Source organism: Dreissena polymorpha, chromosome 14, assembly GCF_020536995.1.
Source record: "Dreissena polymorpha isolate Duluth1 chromosome 14, UMN_Dpol_1.0, whole genome shotgun sequence".
NCBI classification, from domain to species: Eukaryota; Metazoa; Mollusca; class Bivalvia; order Myida; family Dreissenidae; genus Dreissena; species Dreissena polymorpha.
Genome location: NC_068368.1, coordinates 59,873,977 through 59,890,487, shown reverse-complemented (window position 1 = coordinate 59,890,487; position 16,511 = coordinate 59,873,977). Strand labels below are relative to the sequence as shown.

Sequence of the window (16,511 nt, the reverse complement as noted above, 5' to 3'; positions counted from 1 at the left end):
TTATTATAATTGAACAGCGGGTAGTGCGGTATCTTCAGGCCTATCACACAGGGCATGCACGGGTCTCCTGGAGAAACGAGGTATTATAGTTGAAGAAAGGAAGTGAGGCTAACTAATTGAACAGCTTGTAGCGCGGCATACTCATGCCCACAACACCGGCAACGCGGGAACCTTCATGAAAAATCTACTAGATAATGTATATATTAATATATATATATATATATATATATATATATATATATATATATATATATATATATATATATATATATATATAGTTCGACACACTACATATTGAAAAAAAATATTTGTACTGTATGTTAACTTTAGTATGTAATGTTGTTATAAAGCTTTAGGTACAATACTCTATTTTTTAATTAACTATAAAATTATGAAATATTTTTTTCAATTATCTTTGTCCATTCGTTAAAAAAAAATATGACGAATAATACAAATGATATGGAACTCAGCCGAATAAAAGCACACACCCGAATGCAGACCGATCCGCAACTTGAGTGTGTCGTTAGGTCTGTGACGTATCTTAAAGCGTTTTATTTCCTGGAGCATGCGCAGTGACATAGACGCTATCTCGCCCGCGTGCAGGTCGTCGTTTCTCAACGGCAGACCACTCACGACGAAATACGCATCACCAATAGTCTCAATCTTGTAGACGTCAAAGTTCTCCACGATGGCGTCGAAGCACGTGTAGAGGTCGTTGAGCATGCAGACGACCTGTGGGCAATCAGGGGCAACGTTTTAGAAACATCTAACAAAACATTTTATCTGTATCTATTTGCAAAAGTTAAAGATTTAACGACTAAAGCAGCGATAATGACTAACAGTTACAAATATATTATTTGAACTGTAACAAAATATGGCAAACGTTTTGCTATTGATACAAAATAAATTATAAATATTTGTAATTATGAAATGTGTTTGTAATAAAAACAATATAAAGATAATGGTGTACTGTTGCCACACTTAATTGTGTGACTATTATATAAGAATGGTCGTTGATTATAATGTAATTACAGTGAGCTATTCTTTCTACAATTGACAATTGATATCAAAGACCGACTGGCGCTCCACCATTCCAAATTGTTTTAATGTAAACTGAATCTGATTTCATCAATATCCCAAATATATTCTTTGAAAACATGCTATGTGTTATCTATCGAGTAGAACTTGAGATTTCTATCATTATTGGCTGGAAAAATAAGATGAAGTATAAACATCCGATTTCGTTCTTTCTGCTGTGTAACAGAAAGTCCCATCGTGTGATAGTCCGAATTATCGTCGTGAGTTGGCAGAAAATTTATAGCCGCGCGGGCCACTGCGCCAATAAAAGAGTAGTGCGTGATATTTGGTCGTTCAAAGATATGCGATATAATCAGACAAGATGATTTTATAGCTGTCTACGCAAAATTTGTGATTATTTAAGATATGCATTCAGTCATATAATACAAGCAATGTTCATTAAACATTACTAAATATCTCTCCTTGGTATGTTTTGTAAATATTAAGTTTACGAATTAATTTTTTTCTATGCATTTCTATGGAATATAAAATGTAATGTTAGTGTTTTATTTAATGAAGTTCGCTTGCAGTGAAAACCTAAATGTTAATGTCATTTTAAAATTACAACTTTCGTATAACGAGAAATAATGCAAGTGTTAATGTTGTATGTTCAAAAATCTAAGAGCAGGACTCCGGACAAGTGTTGGCCAACGGACGGACACACAGACGGACGGACAGACGGATAGATAGACAGTAGAACTTAGCTACAGTTCATATTAAGGTATTATTACTGCAATACGACTTATGTTTCTCTGTTCTTTCCTTTACTCACGTGAAACATATTCGAACTATGAATATTATTAGAAAAGATACACATTCTGACGACGTTTAATCAATAATGAACACACAATGAGGCATGTAGGTTGATTCAGTACGACGACCGACGGTCTACGCCGTACGTAGACTTATCACAAAATATACCCTTGATAACTTCGTCTCAGGAGAGCTAGAATAATTTTTTATTCATACTTGATGTTATTTTGATGAAACCATATCTCAAAAACGTGTGTTGTTAGGGCTTTCCCTCGACTTATTTTATTGTGCATTGTACTAAAGCATAGAAAGAAATAACGTTTGTTGTTTGGAATGAAATTTTGATTCTTTATTTTACTCTTCAGACAATATAATACCACACATAAAATAAATTCGACCAGAAATAATAAAACTCGACTGAAATCAACAAGCACTTGAGTGCGTAATATATAAAATTATATATATATATGTATATAATTGCAAAACTAAGGTTGGACGAACAGAAATTTGTTCGATGTAAATGTTAAATGTATTGGTGATAACCTCCATAGGCGTGCTCTCCGCTGACAGGGCGGTGAAGCCCACGATGTCCGAAAAGTAGATGGAGACGCTCTCGTACACTTCCGGTACCACCGGCTCACCTTTCTTCAGCCGCTCAGCAACGAACCTGATGATTGAAAAATACATGTCTTTGTGCTTTATGCATTTATATTGTCCAACCGCGGTCACTCGTTTTACTTTCCTTATTCATGTAAGTCTTAAACCTAAATTATTTATATGATGACGCATCTACAAACACATTGAATTTAGGTATCAATAAACAATCTGTTTAGGGTACATGCATGAGACCGTGTTCACTTGATACATGTGTAATGTCAACACAGCTGTAAAATCACAATCGTTAAAAAATGTAAAATACGATCAATGCAATTCATATCAAGTTGCGGGGCAAAATCATAACAAAAAATGTCTTCAAGAATAAAATTAGTATTGTATTGTAGATTACCGGTTACACATATTCAATCATATGCAAAATTAGTCTAGTGAGGTGGACTTTTATCGATGTTCGCAAATATCACATGGTAATCTAATATACTTTTTCCAAAATGGATCATGGAGAAAGATAATGTATTGAACCCAATGTTATTTAAGTTTGAACAGTGTCTTCCTTGATTAGCATGTGTAGTTGACCAGTGTCTTCATTGATTAGCCTGTGCAGTTGAACAGTGTCTTCATTGATTAGAATGTGCAGTTGAACAGTGTCTTCATTGATTAGCCTGTGTAGTTGAACAATGTCTTCACTGATTAGCATGTACAGTTGAACAGTGTCTTCATTGATTAGCCTGTGTAGTTGAACATTGTCTTCATTGATTAGCATGTACAGTTGAACAATGTCTTCATTGATTAGCATGTGCAGTTGAACAGTGTCTTCATTGATTAGCCTGTATAGTTGAACAGTGTCTTCATTGAATAGCATGTACAGTTGAACAATGTCTTCATTGATTAGCATGTGCAGTTGAACAGTGTCTCCATTGATTAGCCTGTGTAGTTGAACAGTGTCTTCATTGATTAGCATGTGTAGTTGAACAGTGTCTTCATTTTTAAGCATGTACAGTTGAACAGTGTCTTCATTGATTAGCCTGTGTAGTTGAACAGTGTCTTCATTGATAAGCCTGTGTAGTTGAACAGTGTCTTCATTGATTAGCCTGTGCAGTTGAACAGTGTCTTCATCGATTAGCCTGTGCAGTTGAACAGTGTCTTCATTGATTAGCCTGTGTAGTTTAACAGTGTCTTCATTGAATAGCATGTGCAGTTGAACAGTGTCTTCATTGATTAGCATGTGCAGTTGAACAGTGTCTTCATTGATTAGCATGTACAGTTGAACAGTGTCTTCATTGATTAGCCTGTGTAGTTGAAAAGTGTCTTCATTGATAAGCCTGTGTAGTTGAACAGTGTCTTCATTGATAAGCCTGTGTAGTTGAACAGTGTCTTCATTGATAAGCCTGTGTAGTTGAACAGTGTCTTCATTGATTAGCATGTGCAATTGAACAGTGTCTTCATTGATTAGCCTGTGTAGTTGAACAGTGTCTTCATTGATTAGCACGTACAGTTGAACAGTGTCTTCATTGATTAGCATGTGCAGTTGAACAGTGTCTTCATTGATTAGCATGTGCAGTTGAACAGTGTCTTCATTGATTAGCCTGTGTAGTTGAACAGTGTCTTCATTGATTAGCATGTACAGTTGAACAGTGTCTTCATTGATTAGCCTGTATAGTTGAACAGTGTCTTCATTTATTAGCCTGTGTAGTTGAACAGTGTCTTCATTGATTAGCATGTGTAGTTGAACAATGTCTTCATTGATTAGCATGTGTAGTTGAACAATGTCTTCATTGATTAGCATGTGTAGTTGAACAGTGTCTTCATTGATTAGCCTGTGTAGTTGAACAGTGTCTTCATTGATTAGCCTGTGCAGTTGAACAGTGTCCTCATTGATTAGCATGTGCAGTTGAACAGTGTCTTCATTGATTAGCATGTACAGTTGAACAGTTTCTTCCTTGATTAGCATGTATAGTTATACAGTGTCTTCATTGATTAGCCTGTGTAGTTGAACAGTGTCTTCATTGATTAGCATGTACAGTTGAACAGTGTCTTCATTGATTAGCATGTGCAATTAAACAGTGTCTTCATTGATTAGCATGTACAGTTGAACAGTGTCTTCATTGATTAGCATGGGTAGTTGAACAGTGTCTTCCTTGATGAGTATGTGCAGTTGAACAGTGTCTTCATTGATTAGCATGTGCAGTTGAACAGTGTCTTCATTGATTAGCATGTACAGTTGAACAGTGTCTTCATTGATTAGCATGAGCAGTTGAACAGTGTCTTCCTTGATTAGCCTGTGCAGTTGAACAGTGTCTTCATTGATTAGCCTGTGTAGTTGAACAGTGTCTTCATTGATTAGCATGTACAGTTGAACAGTTTCTTCATTGATTAGCATGGGTAGTTGAACAGTGTCTTCCTTGATTAGTATGTGCAGTTGAACAGTGTCTTCATTGATTAGCATATGTGCAGCTGAACAGTGTCTTCATTGATTAGTATGTGCAATTGAACATTGTCTTCATTGATTAGCATGTGCAGTTGAACAGTGTCTTCATTGATTAGCATGTGTAGTTGAACAATGTCTTCATTGATTAGCATGTACAGTTGAACAGTGTCTGCCTTGATTAGCATGTGCAGTTGAATAGTGTCTTCATTGATTAGCCTGTGTAGTTGAACAGTGTCTTCATTGATTAGCCTGTGTAGTTGAACAGTGTCTTCATTGATTAGCCTGTGTAGTTGAACAGTGTCTTCATTGATTAGCCTGTGTAGTTGAACAGTGTCTTCATTGATTAGCATGTGTACTTGAGCAGTGTCTTCATTGATTAGCCTGTGTAGTTGAGCAGTGTCTTCATTGATTAGCCTGTGCAGTTGAACAATGTCTTCATTGATTAGCATGTACAGTTGAAAAGTGTCTTCATTGATTAGCATGTACAGTTGAACAGTGTCTTCATTTATTAGCATGTGCAGTTGAACAGTGTCTTCATTGATTAGCCTGTGCAGTTGCACAGTGTCTTCATTGATTAGCCTGTGCAGTTGAACAATGTCTTGATTTATTAGCCTGTGCAGTTGAACAGTGTCTTCATTGATTATCCTATGCAGTTGAACAGTATCTTCATTGATTAGCATGTGTAGTTGAACAGTGTCTTTATTGATTAGCATGTGTAGTTGAACAGTGTCTTCATTGATAAGCCTGTGTAGTTGAACAGTGTCTTCATTGATTAGCCTGTATAGTTGAACAGTGTCTTCATTGATAAGCATGTGAAGTTGAACAGTGTCTTCAATGATTAGCATGTGCAGTTGAACAGTGTCTTCATTGATTAGCCTGTGTAGTTGAACAGTGTCTTCATTGATTAGCCTGTGTAGTTGAACAGTGTCTTCATTGATTAGCCTGTGCAGTTGAACAGTGTCTTTATTGATTAGCCTGGGCAGTTGAACAGTGTCTTTATTGATTAGCCTGTGCAGTTGAACAGTGTCTTCATTGATTAGCATGTGTAGTTTAACAGTGTCTTCATTGATTAGCCTGTGCAGTTGAACAGTGTCGTCATTGATTAGCCTGTACAATTGAACAGTGTCTTCATTGATTAGCATGTACAGTTGAACAGTGTCTTCCTTGATTAGCCTGTGTAGTTGAACATTGTCTTCATTGATTAGCTTGTGTAGTTGAACAGTGTCTTCCTTGATTAGCATGTGCAGTTGAACAGTGTCTTCATTGATTAGCATGTGCAGTTGAACAGTGTCTTCATTGATTAGCCTGTGTAGTTGAACAGTGTCATCCTTGACTAGCCTGTGTAGTTGAACAGTGTCTTTCTTGATAAGCATGTGTAGACCGCGAGGCAAATATATGTATGTGTGTTATACCAGTGGTGATACAAATAAGTAACTGAATTAGGCACACAATATCAAAGGACTATCAACGTAACATTCTAAAACTCAATTCAATTGTATTTTTTATCATTAAATGAATGGAGATGGAAGTTTCAATTTAATTAGGAGTTTAATTAGACATGAGTTTTTGAAATTGTTTGCTCTTTATCTGCACATAACTGGCTATACGCACACCATTATCACGTGATCTATGTGGATTACCTTTGCAAAACCTTGAGTAGCAGGTTCTATGTTACCTTGGCAAAACCCTGAGCAGCAGGTTCTATGTTACCTTCGCTACATCCAGCGCAGCAGGTTCTCTGTTAACTTGGCAACATTCTGAGTAGCAGGTTCTATGATACCTTGGCAACATACTAAGTAGCAAGTTCTCTGTTACCTTGGCAACATTCTAAGCAGAAGGTTGTCCGTCATCTTTTTCTCCTCGAACAGCAACTCTGTGCGGTCAGCGACCAGACTCTCCAGATTATTTGAGTATCGCTCCATCATGTACAGCATGTTGTCCAATATGTTTGATTTGCTGAAACCAGACAGATACTGTCAGACTTGCTGAAATAATGTACGCATGCTATCGTATATGTTGGACATGCTTAAATCCTGTACAGAATATTATCCAATATATAAGACGTGCTGAAATCAAGGACAGCTATTTATCAAATATGTTTGACTTTCTTAAATCATGGACAGAATGTTATTCAATATGTTAGACTTGCTTAAATCATTGGAAGCATGTTGTCAAATATGTCAGACTTGATACAATCATATTCAGCATAAGTCAAGTATGATAGGCCTGCTCAAATTGGGCAGATAATGATAGGCATGTTAAAATCTGGCAGATCATGTAAGACTTTATGAAAGGGGCAGACGTGCTGAATAGCGCCGTAGAAAATCTCGTAGACTAGGTGAATCGATGTCGTAGTAATTGGCATGCTAAACTGGTGTCACATTTAAACGTGCGCACTTGGGGCAAACAATATTTGATGTGTTGTATTGGTGTCGAATATGTAAAACGTTCAGAAATGGTGTCTTATATGTGAAAAGGCTAAATTTCTGTTGTAAATGTTAGACGTGCTGAATTTGTGTCGTTCATATTAGAAGAAATGAATTGGTGTCGTCAATGTTAGCCCTACTCAATTGGTGTCGTAAATATTACTCCTATTGAGTTGGTGTCGTAAATGTTAGACCTTCTAAATTTATGTCGTGAATTCCAGACGTGGTGAAATGTTCAACATTAACTAAAGTTATACATGCTCCAATTGTACCGAATATAGCAGACATTCCAAGATATTTACACCATTGCCAAACTTTGTTGTTGAAAGTTGTTGACTTGCTTATTTTTTGTCAAAAATGAAAGACGCTATGACACGGTGGTAAAATAAAAGATTAAATGAGCGGAAGTGAAAAACGAAAGATTTTGTGAAATGTTACTTTAGACTTGCTAAAAAGTTGCCGACACTTAAAGGCATTATTTAGTATTTTTTAAATTGTAATATGTAATCTAGTAACAATATTTATAAAATAATAATTTAATAATAATAATTATGGTTATTATTATCAATATTACAATACTAATCATAATTACTATTATTCTAAGTCACTTACATTCCCTGCAACATCGGTTTCAGTTTCACGCGGATGTCCTTGAATGTTGGTCTCATATCCGGGTCTTCTGCCCAGCAGTCACGGATACAGTCGCTTATGTAGGGCTCACACGCCAGGCGAGCTATATCCGGTCTGATCGAGGGACTCTCGCTCCGTAGTAGCTCAATTATTTCTAAATACAACAAGGCAATCGTGCCTTTCTATTACATGTCACACGGTATTAAGAACATTCAAGCATTAGGACTATTTCTAAGATATAAGTTCAATGATAGCCGTCGTCTGGGTTAGGGTTAGGGTTAAATGAATGAATAATAATCCATGGTTTTAACAAGCTTGGCTACCTTTGCTGGAATACTCGGTGTCTCCCCACGGTCCCTTCCGGCTTATCAGTGCGTACAGGATGAGCGAGAACGCGTACACATCCGCCTTCTGTGTGCCAACAGCCTCTCGGCTCGTGCTTCTGAGTACTTCCGGTGCACGCCACAATATAGCTGAGTTTGTTTTAAAATTACAACTTGTATGATAAACATCTGGAAAATTTCTAATTGTATTTTAGTTAAGCACTCGGGCCATAACAAAAGGATAAAATGGTCATATGATTTGCCAAATCAAAAATTGTAAAATGAAAACACAAATGTTTTAATATAAATCGCATTATCCATTTTCCCCTCATCCAAGTTGTTTCGCCGAAACAGATTATGCTACATAATCGCTGAACTAAACTGTCTGGTCTTGACAAAAAACAAAATACGTCTTTTTGCCTCATGTAGCTCTGGATAAATAATTTCTTATCCTTTTAACTACTTCGGTCTTTTCAAATTAACTAAATATAGTGGCTGTGTCTGAACGTCTCAGATTGGTGATGATACGACTGTTGTTATTGATGCTGACTGAATGAAGGTACCTGTTGAGAAACTACATATGATACCCATAACATAATTCATGGACAAACACTGATTTAAATAATTGTTTTAAACGTTTATTGGTTGCAATATACTTAAATTATGTTTAGAATAATTTTATTATTTATATGAATGACACATCTCAAAACGAATTTAGATGTTTTTAATTCGGTTGCTTAGTCCAAATTGTTGTGCCAAACACCTCCAAGCAATGGATGGTTTGTTGTGGCATAGGTTATTCTTTCAAATAAAGGCATGTTTAATAATGTTATTCAAGCAAACAGCAGTAAACTAAGTGCAATCTAAAAACTATGCAATCCTGATGATGGACTCCATGGTCAATACAATTCTTAATATTCAATAAACAAAGATGATTACAGTGGCATTACCTCACTCTGCCAAAACAAATTTTAAAATTAAAATAGTATTAATATTGCGTAATGCAAGATTTAACATGTTAGTATATGTCCTCGATCAATCTAAGCAATTTTAATTTCAATGCCGTGTTCCTAGTAATTTTAACGTCAATTCAATTCTATAATTTGGATAAAATTAGTTCACTATGTCCACAAAAAGAACATTGTTTTATCATTTAGACAGTTGCAAACTAATGATGTAAGATTTATCTGGTAATGATACGATGTTTTCAGCAATACAAAACGACCTTCGATGTGTTCTGTTACACCCAAAACGCATGCAGTCCTGAATGTATTTACGCATCAAGAAATAGGACAGTTTGAATTTTGAACGCACTGGGACAAAATACATAAAATATTTCGTTTCTACAAACTCAAAATAGGGGTAATTTTAATTCATTTTAAATAAATCTAATTTGAGAGTATTCAGATATACTGGATATTGCAAACTGTCAATCATTTAGCTGATTTTTCAAGTTTTCCATGAGATAAATCTACATCTTGAATCGCTTAACAATCGGAAACTCTATACGGTTTCCCTAAACTAATAATGCATAAGTGTAATGTATGCGAGCAGTAATTTCTAAATGGTGTCAAAAAACCGACTGCTAAATGAGGTCGTTAGCATTGTGCGACGGAAAGTTGAAAATCCTCAGTGGATTGCGTTGGCCTATTATAAGGTTATTACATTTCCGAATTTAATGTGGACGAAACATTTTTCCAAAAGCAATTAAGCAGTATGCAAATACGAATAAACAGGTTTAATGTCTGACCATACATCAGCAGGAGGCATACCGTTGTGTAGCATGATGTCCATTACTTATAGCAAGGAACCAATCGCTTATATTAAATTTGCTATAATTTAAAATTTTTACATAATACAATTCTTGATTTACCTATGCGTATGCTAACACTTCGTGAAAAGACATTACAACCGGGTTTTGTTGACAATATTTTTCTGTAATTTGTGACTCAAACAAGAACGTTAATGATTCCTAAATAATTTCGTATACTGTCGTTCTTAAGCATGTACAATATTACATAACTATTCGCAAACCTGGGTTAGAGTGTTTCACTTTCAATATCTTTAATATGGCCTTATTACATTTGATAGCGAGTTTAATGTAGCTTTCTGAAATATTTCAATATAAACCAATATAAATAAGAATTATTAACAAAGACATCTAATCTAAGAGTGTGCATATGCATTTCAACAATAAGACGTTACTACACAAAGGAGGAGAAATATTTTCATAGTATTTCCGTAATTTTAGTTCTTTGATTTGAATTATTGTTCATATGACGTACGTTCGTTTATGTAATAAGGTGGCATACTTTCATAGTAGTTCTGTGGAGAGGACGACATACTTTCGTAATAGTTCTGCGGGTCCGGGGAGCTGCTAGCGCGTCCGTTTCCTAGCCTGTGCAGTCCGAAGTCCGTAACCATGAGAACCCAACGTGCGTCAACTAGACAGTTGCTGGTCTTCAGGTTGCCATGGTAATGGATCTCGCTGTCGTGGATAAATGTCATACCCTGCATGCGGAAGAGGAATTATGTGTTCACATACTTAATAACGCAACACTAACGAAATAATATCCTGAACAAGGAAATGCATTTGGTACAATTTGACTGAATAAATAAACAATAACGAAGTTTGCCTATTTGCACAGACAAGGAATAAAGTTTTTGCAAACTTAGTAACTTAGACATTATGAAGATCAACACAGAGAAGACATACGTTATACACACATAATAACGCAATAATTACGACGTTAAACTTTGCACGCGGAAAATGCATACTGAATTGACGCGCAAAGTAACTCGACAATAATATACTGCACACTGAGAATGAGTGCAGTGTGAACCCACGAAATAATGCAATATATCCCTAAATTCACAGTGAGAAAAGTGAACGCACGTATAGTAACGCACCGAGAAGACATAAGATATACGCAAACTAAATTACGCAACAATTACGAATTGTTTTCCTGCACCCAGAGGAGGCACAAGGTCTACGCACACTAAATAAAGCAACAATTACGAATTGATACCCTATACTAAGACAAGGCTTAAAGTATACACACGCTCAATGACGCAACAACTATGAGTTGTTACCTTGTACACAGAGAAAGAATACGGCAAAAGCCGAAAAAGCGCTTGATTTAGTTTTAATCATTTTATAAATAACATATAATTAACATATAAGGTTCATCATCTTGAAACTTGTCTAAGAAACTTACTTTGATAAGGTCGGACACCAGAGAGGATACGAACATATCATCCAGACAGAAATCTTCATTATTCAGAATGTCCTGAAGAAGAAAAAGAATGGAATCTGGCATTTGTTAGAATTTATTCAAATTTTGACACAGTTAATTGGTTCAGTGCATGTTTTGTAAATAGTTCATGGACAGAGCATGGTTTATATGTTTACCATTGCTTGTTATGCGTTCACAATTACAGATCACAACATATTTGTAAATGTCTCTTGACAGTTTTGTAAACTAATTTACATTACATTGATTCGCTTATTGCAGACACATTTATAACAAAGAGTCGACTTGTCGGCTTACCTCATTGGAAATAGCATACGTTCTATCATCTAAAAAAAGGTTTACATAGGCGGATTATGCACTAGTGTATTCACCTGCAAAATATCGGCTTATCCCTCGACTATCTTTTGTTAGAATAAAGCGAGAAGGAATTTACTTATAACGCAGCTAGATTTATCAAAGAAAACAGCTAAAACAGTACGGAGAAATTGTTCAAACATTAAGCATGCCTTTGTTTAATTTACAAGATAAGATTTATATTGGTATTGACAAGATAAAATGTAATCTCATTTCAGAATTGAGGTTCTTCGTACTGGGCTATATTTGGAAAAACACTAACTAAATTACTAACAAAAATATATTAAATTTCACACTTCATACATCCAGGGTAGTCTCTTTTCTAAACTTGAAAAATATTGTTTGATTTAAAAAAATATTATACAGGATTTTCGTTAAGAAGAAACTTCCTATAGACACAATAATACTGATGCGTAATTCGGTGTAACAAAAACGCAACAAAAAACTCGAAGATTATTTCTTTGAACTTTATTTAGTCACCAACAGAACGCTTCATAGTCCATTAAATGTCCGTTTATGCACGAATTGTGACATCGTTCTTTGAAAAGACGAATAGCAATATAAAAAAAAATGCGGCGATCCGCATTACAAATATTTTTACACTTCTACATCGTGACTATGACAGCGAACGTTTCGAGATTACATTATCCCCGCAGCATATCATGTCGTCTGCTGACTTACGTGTAAGCTGCCCTTCTGACAGAACTGGGTAAGGATGTACACGTGCGGGGACTCCACGCATGCGCCGATGAAGCGAGCCACGTTGTCATGGTTGAGCTCCTTGCGAAGCTGCAACTGCTTCTTGAGATCTCGGTCGATCTCAATGTGGCGCCTCGAGATATGCTTGATGGACACCATGGTGCCTTTGTAGCAGCCGATAAGGCAGCGCTGGGCCCTGGCGCTGCTGAACGAGCTGTCCCGCTTGACTTCCTCTCCAAGCAGCGTGGTTCGCTCCGACTCGTTATCGTAGGAAAATATGAACTTGAACGAATTGCTCTTGGACCGTTTCCTCTGCAACCATACCGAACGTTTTCTTATTGTATGAGTCGCATCATGGAAAATCTGGGAAAATGCATGTGCGTAAAGTGTTGTCAACACTGGCTAATATTGGACGACAATTTTCGCCCAATCGCGATTGTCGCTCAAATGAGACTTCATTCAAACGAAAAATACCATTTGAGCGGAAACTTTCTTCCCTGATTGGCCTGTGAGGACACTTAACGCACGTGACTTAAGCCCTGTTCTCATATAACGAGGCTCATGTTGTTTATATATTATATGTTTACATACATTTATACGTATTATATATTATAGTTATGAAACAAATCTCATTTATAACGATTGGAAGAAAATTTGCAAGCATGATCAATGAACAATAGAATAGTATTGCATATAATTACATCAATCGATTATTTATTGGGCATATGATGTTAAAATAATTTTAAACGAAACACAACAACTCGGGCTTTCATTTCTAAGAATGAATAATGTTTCACATTGTAGGTTTACTCAAATATAACATGCAACAATAAACATATTCGTACACTTACTTGTTATATGCAATCTGGACCAACACTTAACGCACACGCATTTCGCCTCGTTTTCCCAGACTTAGGGTAATTTATCCTTGAATGTTTTATTAGATCTGTCTGCTCACTATTTAAAAAAAATGTATTACTTAAAATCATTTATTTATTTTAAACCATAGTTGAATTGTAACAGTACCTTCTTCATGTTAGGTGGTATGAGGTTCTCATCCACGGACTGCACGAGCGGGGCGATGTCCTTGAAGTCAACCTTCCACAGCAGACGGGCCAGCTTCTGCTCGTACATGTAGTGTCTGAAATAGGACATGAAATGTCTATAATAGTACAGGTAGTGTCTGATTTAGGACAGGCAGTGTCTGCAATCGGACAGGTAGAGTTTGGAATAGTACAAGTAGTGTCTGAAATAGGACAGGCAGTGTCTGGAATAGTACAAGTAGCGTCTGAAATAGAACAGGTAGTGTCTGGAGTAGTAGAAGTAGCGTCTGAAGTAGGACACCTTGTGTCTGAAATAGTACATCTTTTGTCTGCAACAGTGATACAAAAAAATGATAAATGATATGAGATATGTACATATGGTTGCACAGGAAGTGTCTGAAATGACACAGGGCGTTAACAAAGAAAACGATTGAATGGTGTTTACGTTGAAAACAAAATTTCCATAGCATGATATTGTTTTCACGATCGTTGTGTCCTCCTCCATTTCTCTACCAATGGACAGAACATGTGCGTAGAGATAATAAATATGTTAATTAGCAAATTGTCATTTAACATAGCGGCGGTTAAGGTATCTGGACTAGATCTATATTTCATAACATCAAACCCGTGTTACACATTTGAATTTAAAACGCAAATAAAGCTATTTGAACCCGGTGATCTATGTCCAGAATTATTGCAAATAGAAAATTGATTTAAGTTATCACCTGTTTATAGCCTTCTCGCGACATCTCGCGAGATCTCTCGGGACTCTAAAGCTCATTTACCTCACACCAAAGCCGGTTGCTATCCCGACAATGACCGCAATTGCTATGACAACGGACAGAATCGTCCAAAGTGCTGAAACAGACAGCAAATCCACATGTGAACAGGGCTAGTTTAAATGGACTCGTTCACAGTTTGAGGCTGCTTTTAAAGTGTGTAAGTAACTACCTTAAATAGCTAGATTTTTTAGAATAGAATTTTAGACGTAAATTATAATAAAATGAATAGAATTTAACACAGAAAATAGTTTGTACCTAGCGGCACCTGAGCAATTGTCGTTTGGATTAAAACGCTATTGGATGAACCACTGGGTTATTATATCTTCGTGCACCTTATTTGATACAATTTTATCAGATTTTATTCACAAAATATAAGCCGTTGATGATAAAAAAGTAGAAAAAAAAATGTTAAGAAGAAGTAGTGCTCGAGACTAAACGAAGGAAGAGTTTTATTTCGTGACAAATTCATACGACAGAAAAACACAATTTTGGCCCCGCAACAAATAAGTGTAAACGTGTCAGTATCGACGTAAACGTGGTCTTTATAAATTGAAGAAACACTATTTGATTTTGTAAACCTATTTATTATGCTCCATTGCATAGAAAGCCCTATGCTTATTTGCAACACTCTCGGTTCCGTTTCCGGGGACTAGAATCGGTACTCGGTGTATCTTTGGGGGATCTAAAGAACGCTCCCACGGTGGAGATCACACCCGTTACCTCCCGTTCGCTCGGAGAACACCATATCCACAACGCCACGGCGTTTTTATTATATTAGATTGATGGAATCATAAAAAGAGTGTTACTTAATTTAATATAAAATTCACAGAAATATTTAAATGTTGGTTTAAGATTGCGAGAACATAATGTCGATGTTTACATGTTAAATACTCTCTTCAAATTTTCAGACATTTTATACTAATATCAGTGATCAACCTTCTGTATTTTTTATGAAAGTAACAATATCATTCCAACTATTTAATCGTGTCGCGTTTGTAACGGTTTATAATTTTAACAATTTAAAATTATAATAATTCATATACGAAGCCGTATCGCTTATAATTATTAATAGCATATTACATGTACATATACAGACAGGAAACTCAAATATTTTGCAACGAAGTCAATAGCACAAACTCACGTGACTTGTGCTCGCATTTCTCTCCGTGGAAGCCGCACTTCGGCTCGTCTCGAGGCGGGCCGCCGTTCCTCCACTTGATATCACGGAACAGGTTCAACTCCTACACGAACGTCAATGTGGTAATTACATCATATGTAATGGGGGTAAAAGAACAGCTTCAACTCTTACACGAACGACAAGGCGGTACTGACATTATATGACATGGCAGTGAAAGAACAGCTCAAACTCCTACACGAAAGACAAGGTGGTAGTCACATTATATGACAGTGAAAGAAAAGGTTCAACTCCTACAAATACAGTCGATTGGTGTATAGCGGATTTTAGTGAGTAACGGATAGCTTAAACGTTTTTTGCATAATACTTTCATTTATGTTAAGTGTTATAGTTTTCTATTAATTGAATACAAATAGCCTATCATTATTAAGTCTATTCATGTTTTTGTTGATGTGTGTCAATGTTTACAACTGTTTCTGTTTTCGAAAGCAAAACAAGGTCACGTTATGTACGCACCGTTTTTGTGACGACAGGAAAAGTGCAGACGAATGGTTTCTTGAATTTTGCAGATTTTGTATGGTAAACATAATGTTCATTTATGTAATATTTTAGTATTATGTATCCTTTACAAAAGTAAGAATGCTCAGAAACCAAATTGATGCGTACCATATAAAATAAGCATGAAAGCTGCAACTCGGGATTTAGTGAATAACGGACATGTGGTGACCCATATTCAGGAATGTGGGCATTGTCTAAAAACAAATATAAACTCAATTGAAGTTGTCCATGTGGTAAGCGTGTGGCTATGATATTTATAAGTAAAAACATCATTTTAAATGAAAAACAATCAAATTATAACGAAATATCGATTTCTCTGAAAACATATTGTCCGCTATCAAATCTATATATAGATTCAACTCAAAATGACCCGAATATAGGGTGCATCGCTTTGAACAGCAATTACTTCATCAATTGTGCAGCGATTTCCATGA

The 16,511-nt window shown here is 36.0% G+C and overlaps 1 protein-coding gene across 2 annotated transcripts in view; it reads right to left on the bottom strand.

The window, feature by feature from the left end:
* Positions 1-16,511, bottom strand: part of LOC127858744 (guanylate cyclase 32E-like) — a 52,292-nt gene that overhangs the window by 4,086 nt on the left and 31,695 nt on the right. Inside the window, exons 8-18 of one of the 2 annotated variants that reach the window (XM_052395991.1) lie at positions 15,526-15,625; positions 14,388-14,460; positions 13,586-13,700; positions 12,542-12,871; positions 11,471-11,542; positions 10,565-10,763; positions 8,253-8,402; positions 7,912-8,083; positions 6,689-6,829; positions 2,374-2,497; positions 489-732 (exon numbers count right to left, since the gene is read on the bottom strand). In XM_052395991.1, the coding sequence (XP_052251951.1) occupies positions 489-732; positions 2,374-2,497; positions 6,689-6,829; positions 7,912-8,083; positions 8,253-8,402; positions 10,565-10,763; positions 11,471-11,542; positions 12,542-12,871; positions 13,586-13,700; positions 14,388-14,460; positions 15,526-15,625 (1,720 nt within the window). The remainder of the gene's footprint in view (positions 1-488; positions 733-2,373; positions 2,498-6,688; positions 6,830-7,911; positions 8,084-8,252; positions 8,403-10,564; positions 10,764-11,470; positions 11,543-12,541; positions 12,872-13,585; positions 13,701-14,387; positions 14,461-15,525; positions 15,626-16,511) is intronic. The other variant, XM_052395992.1, reaches the window with a different exon arrangement.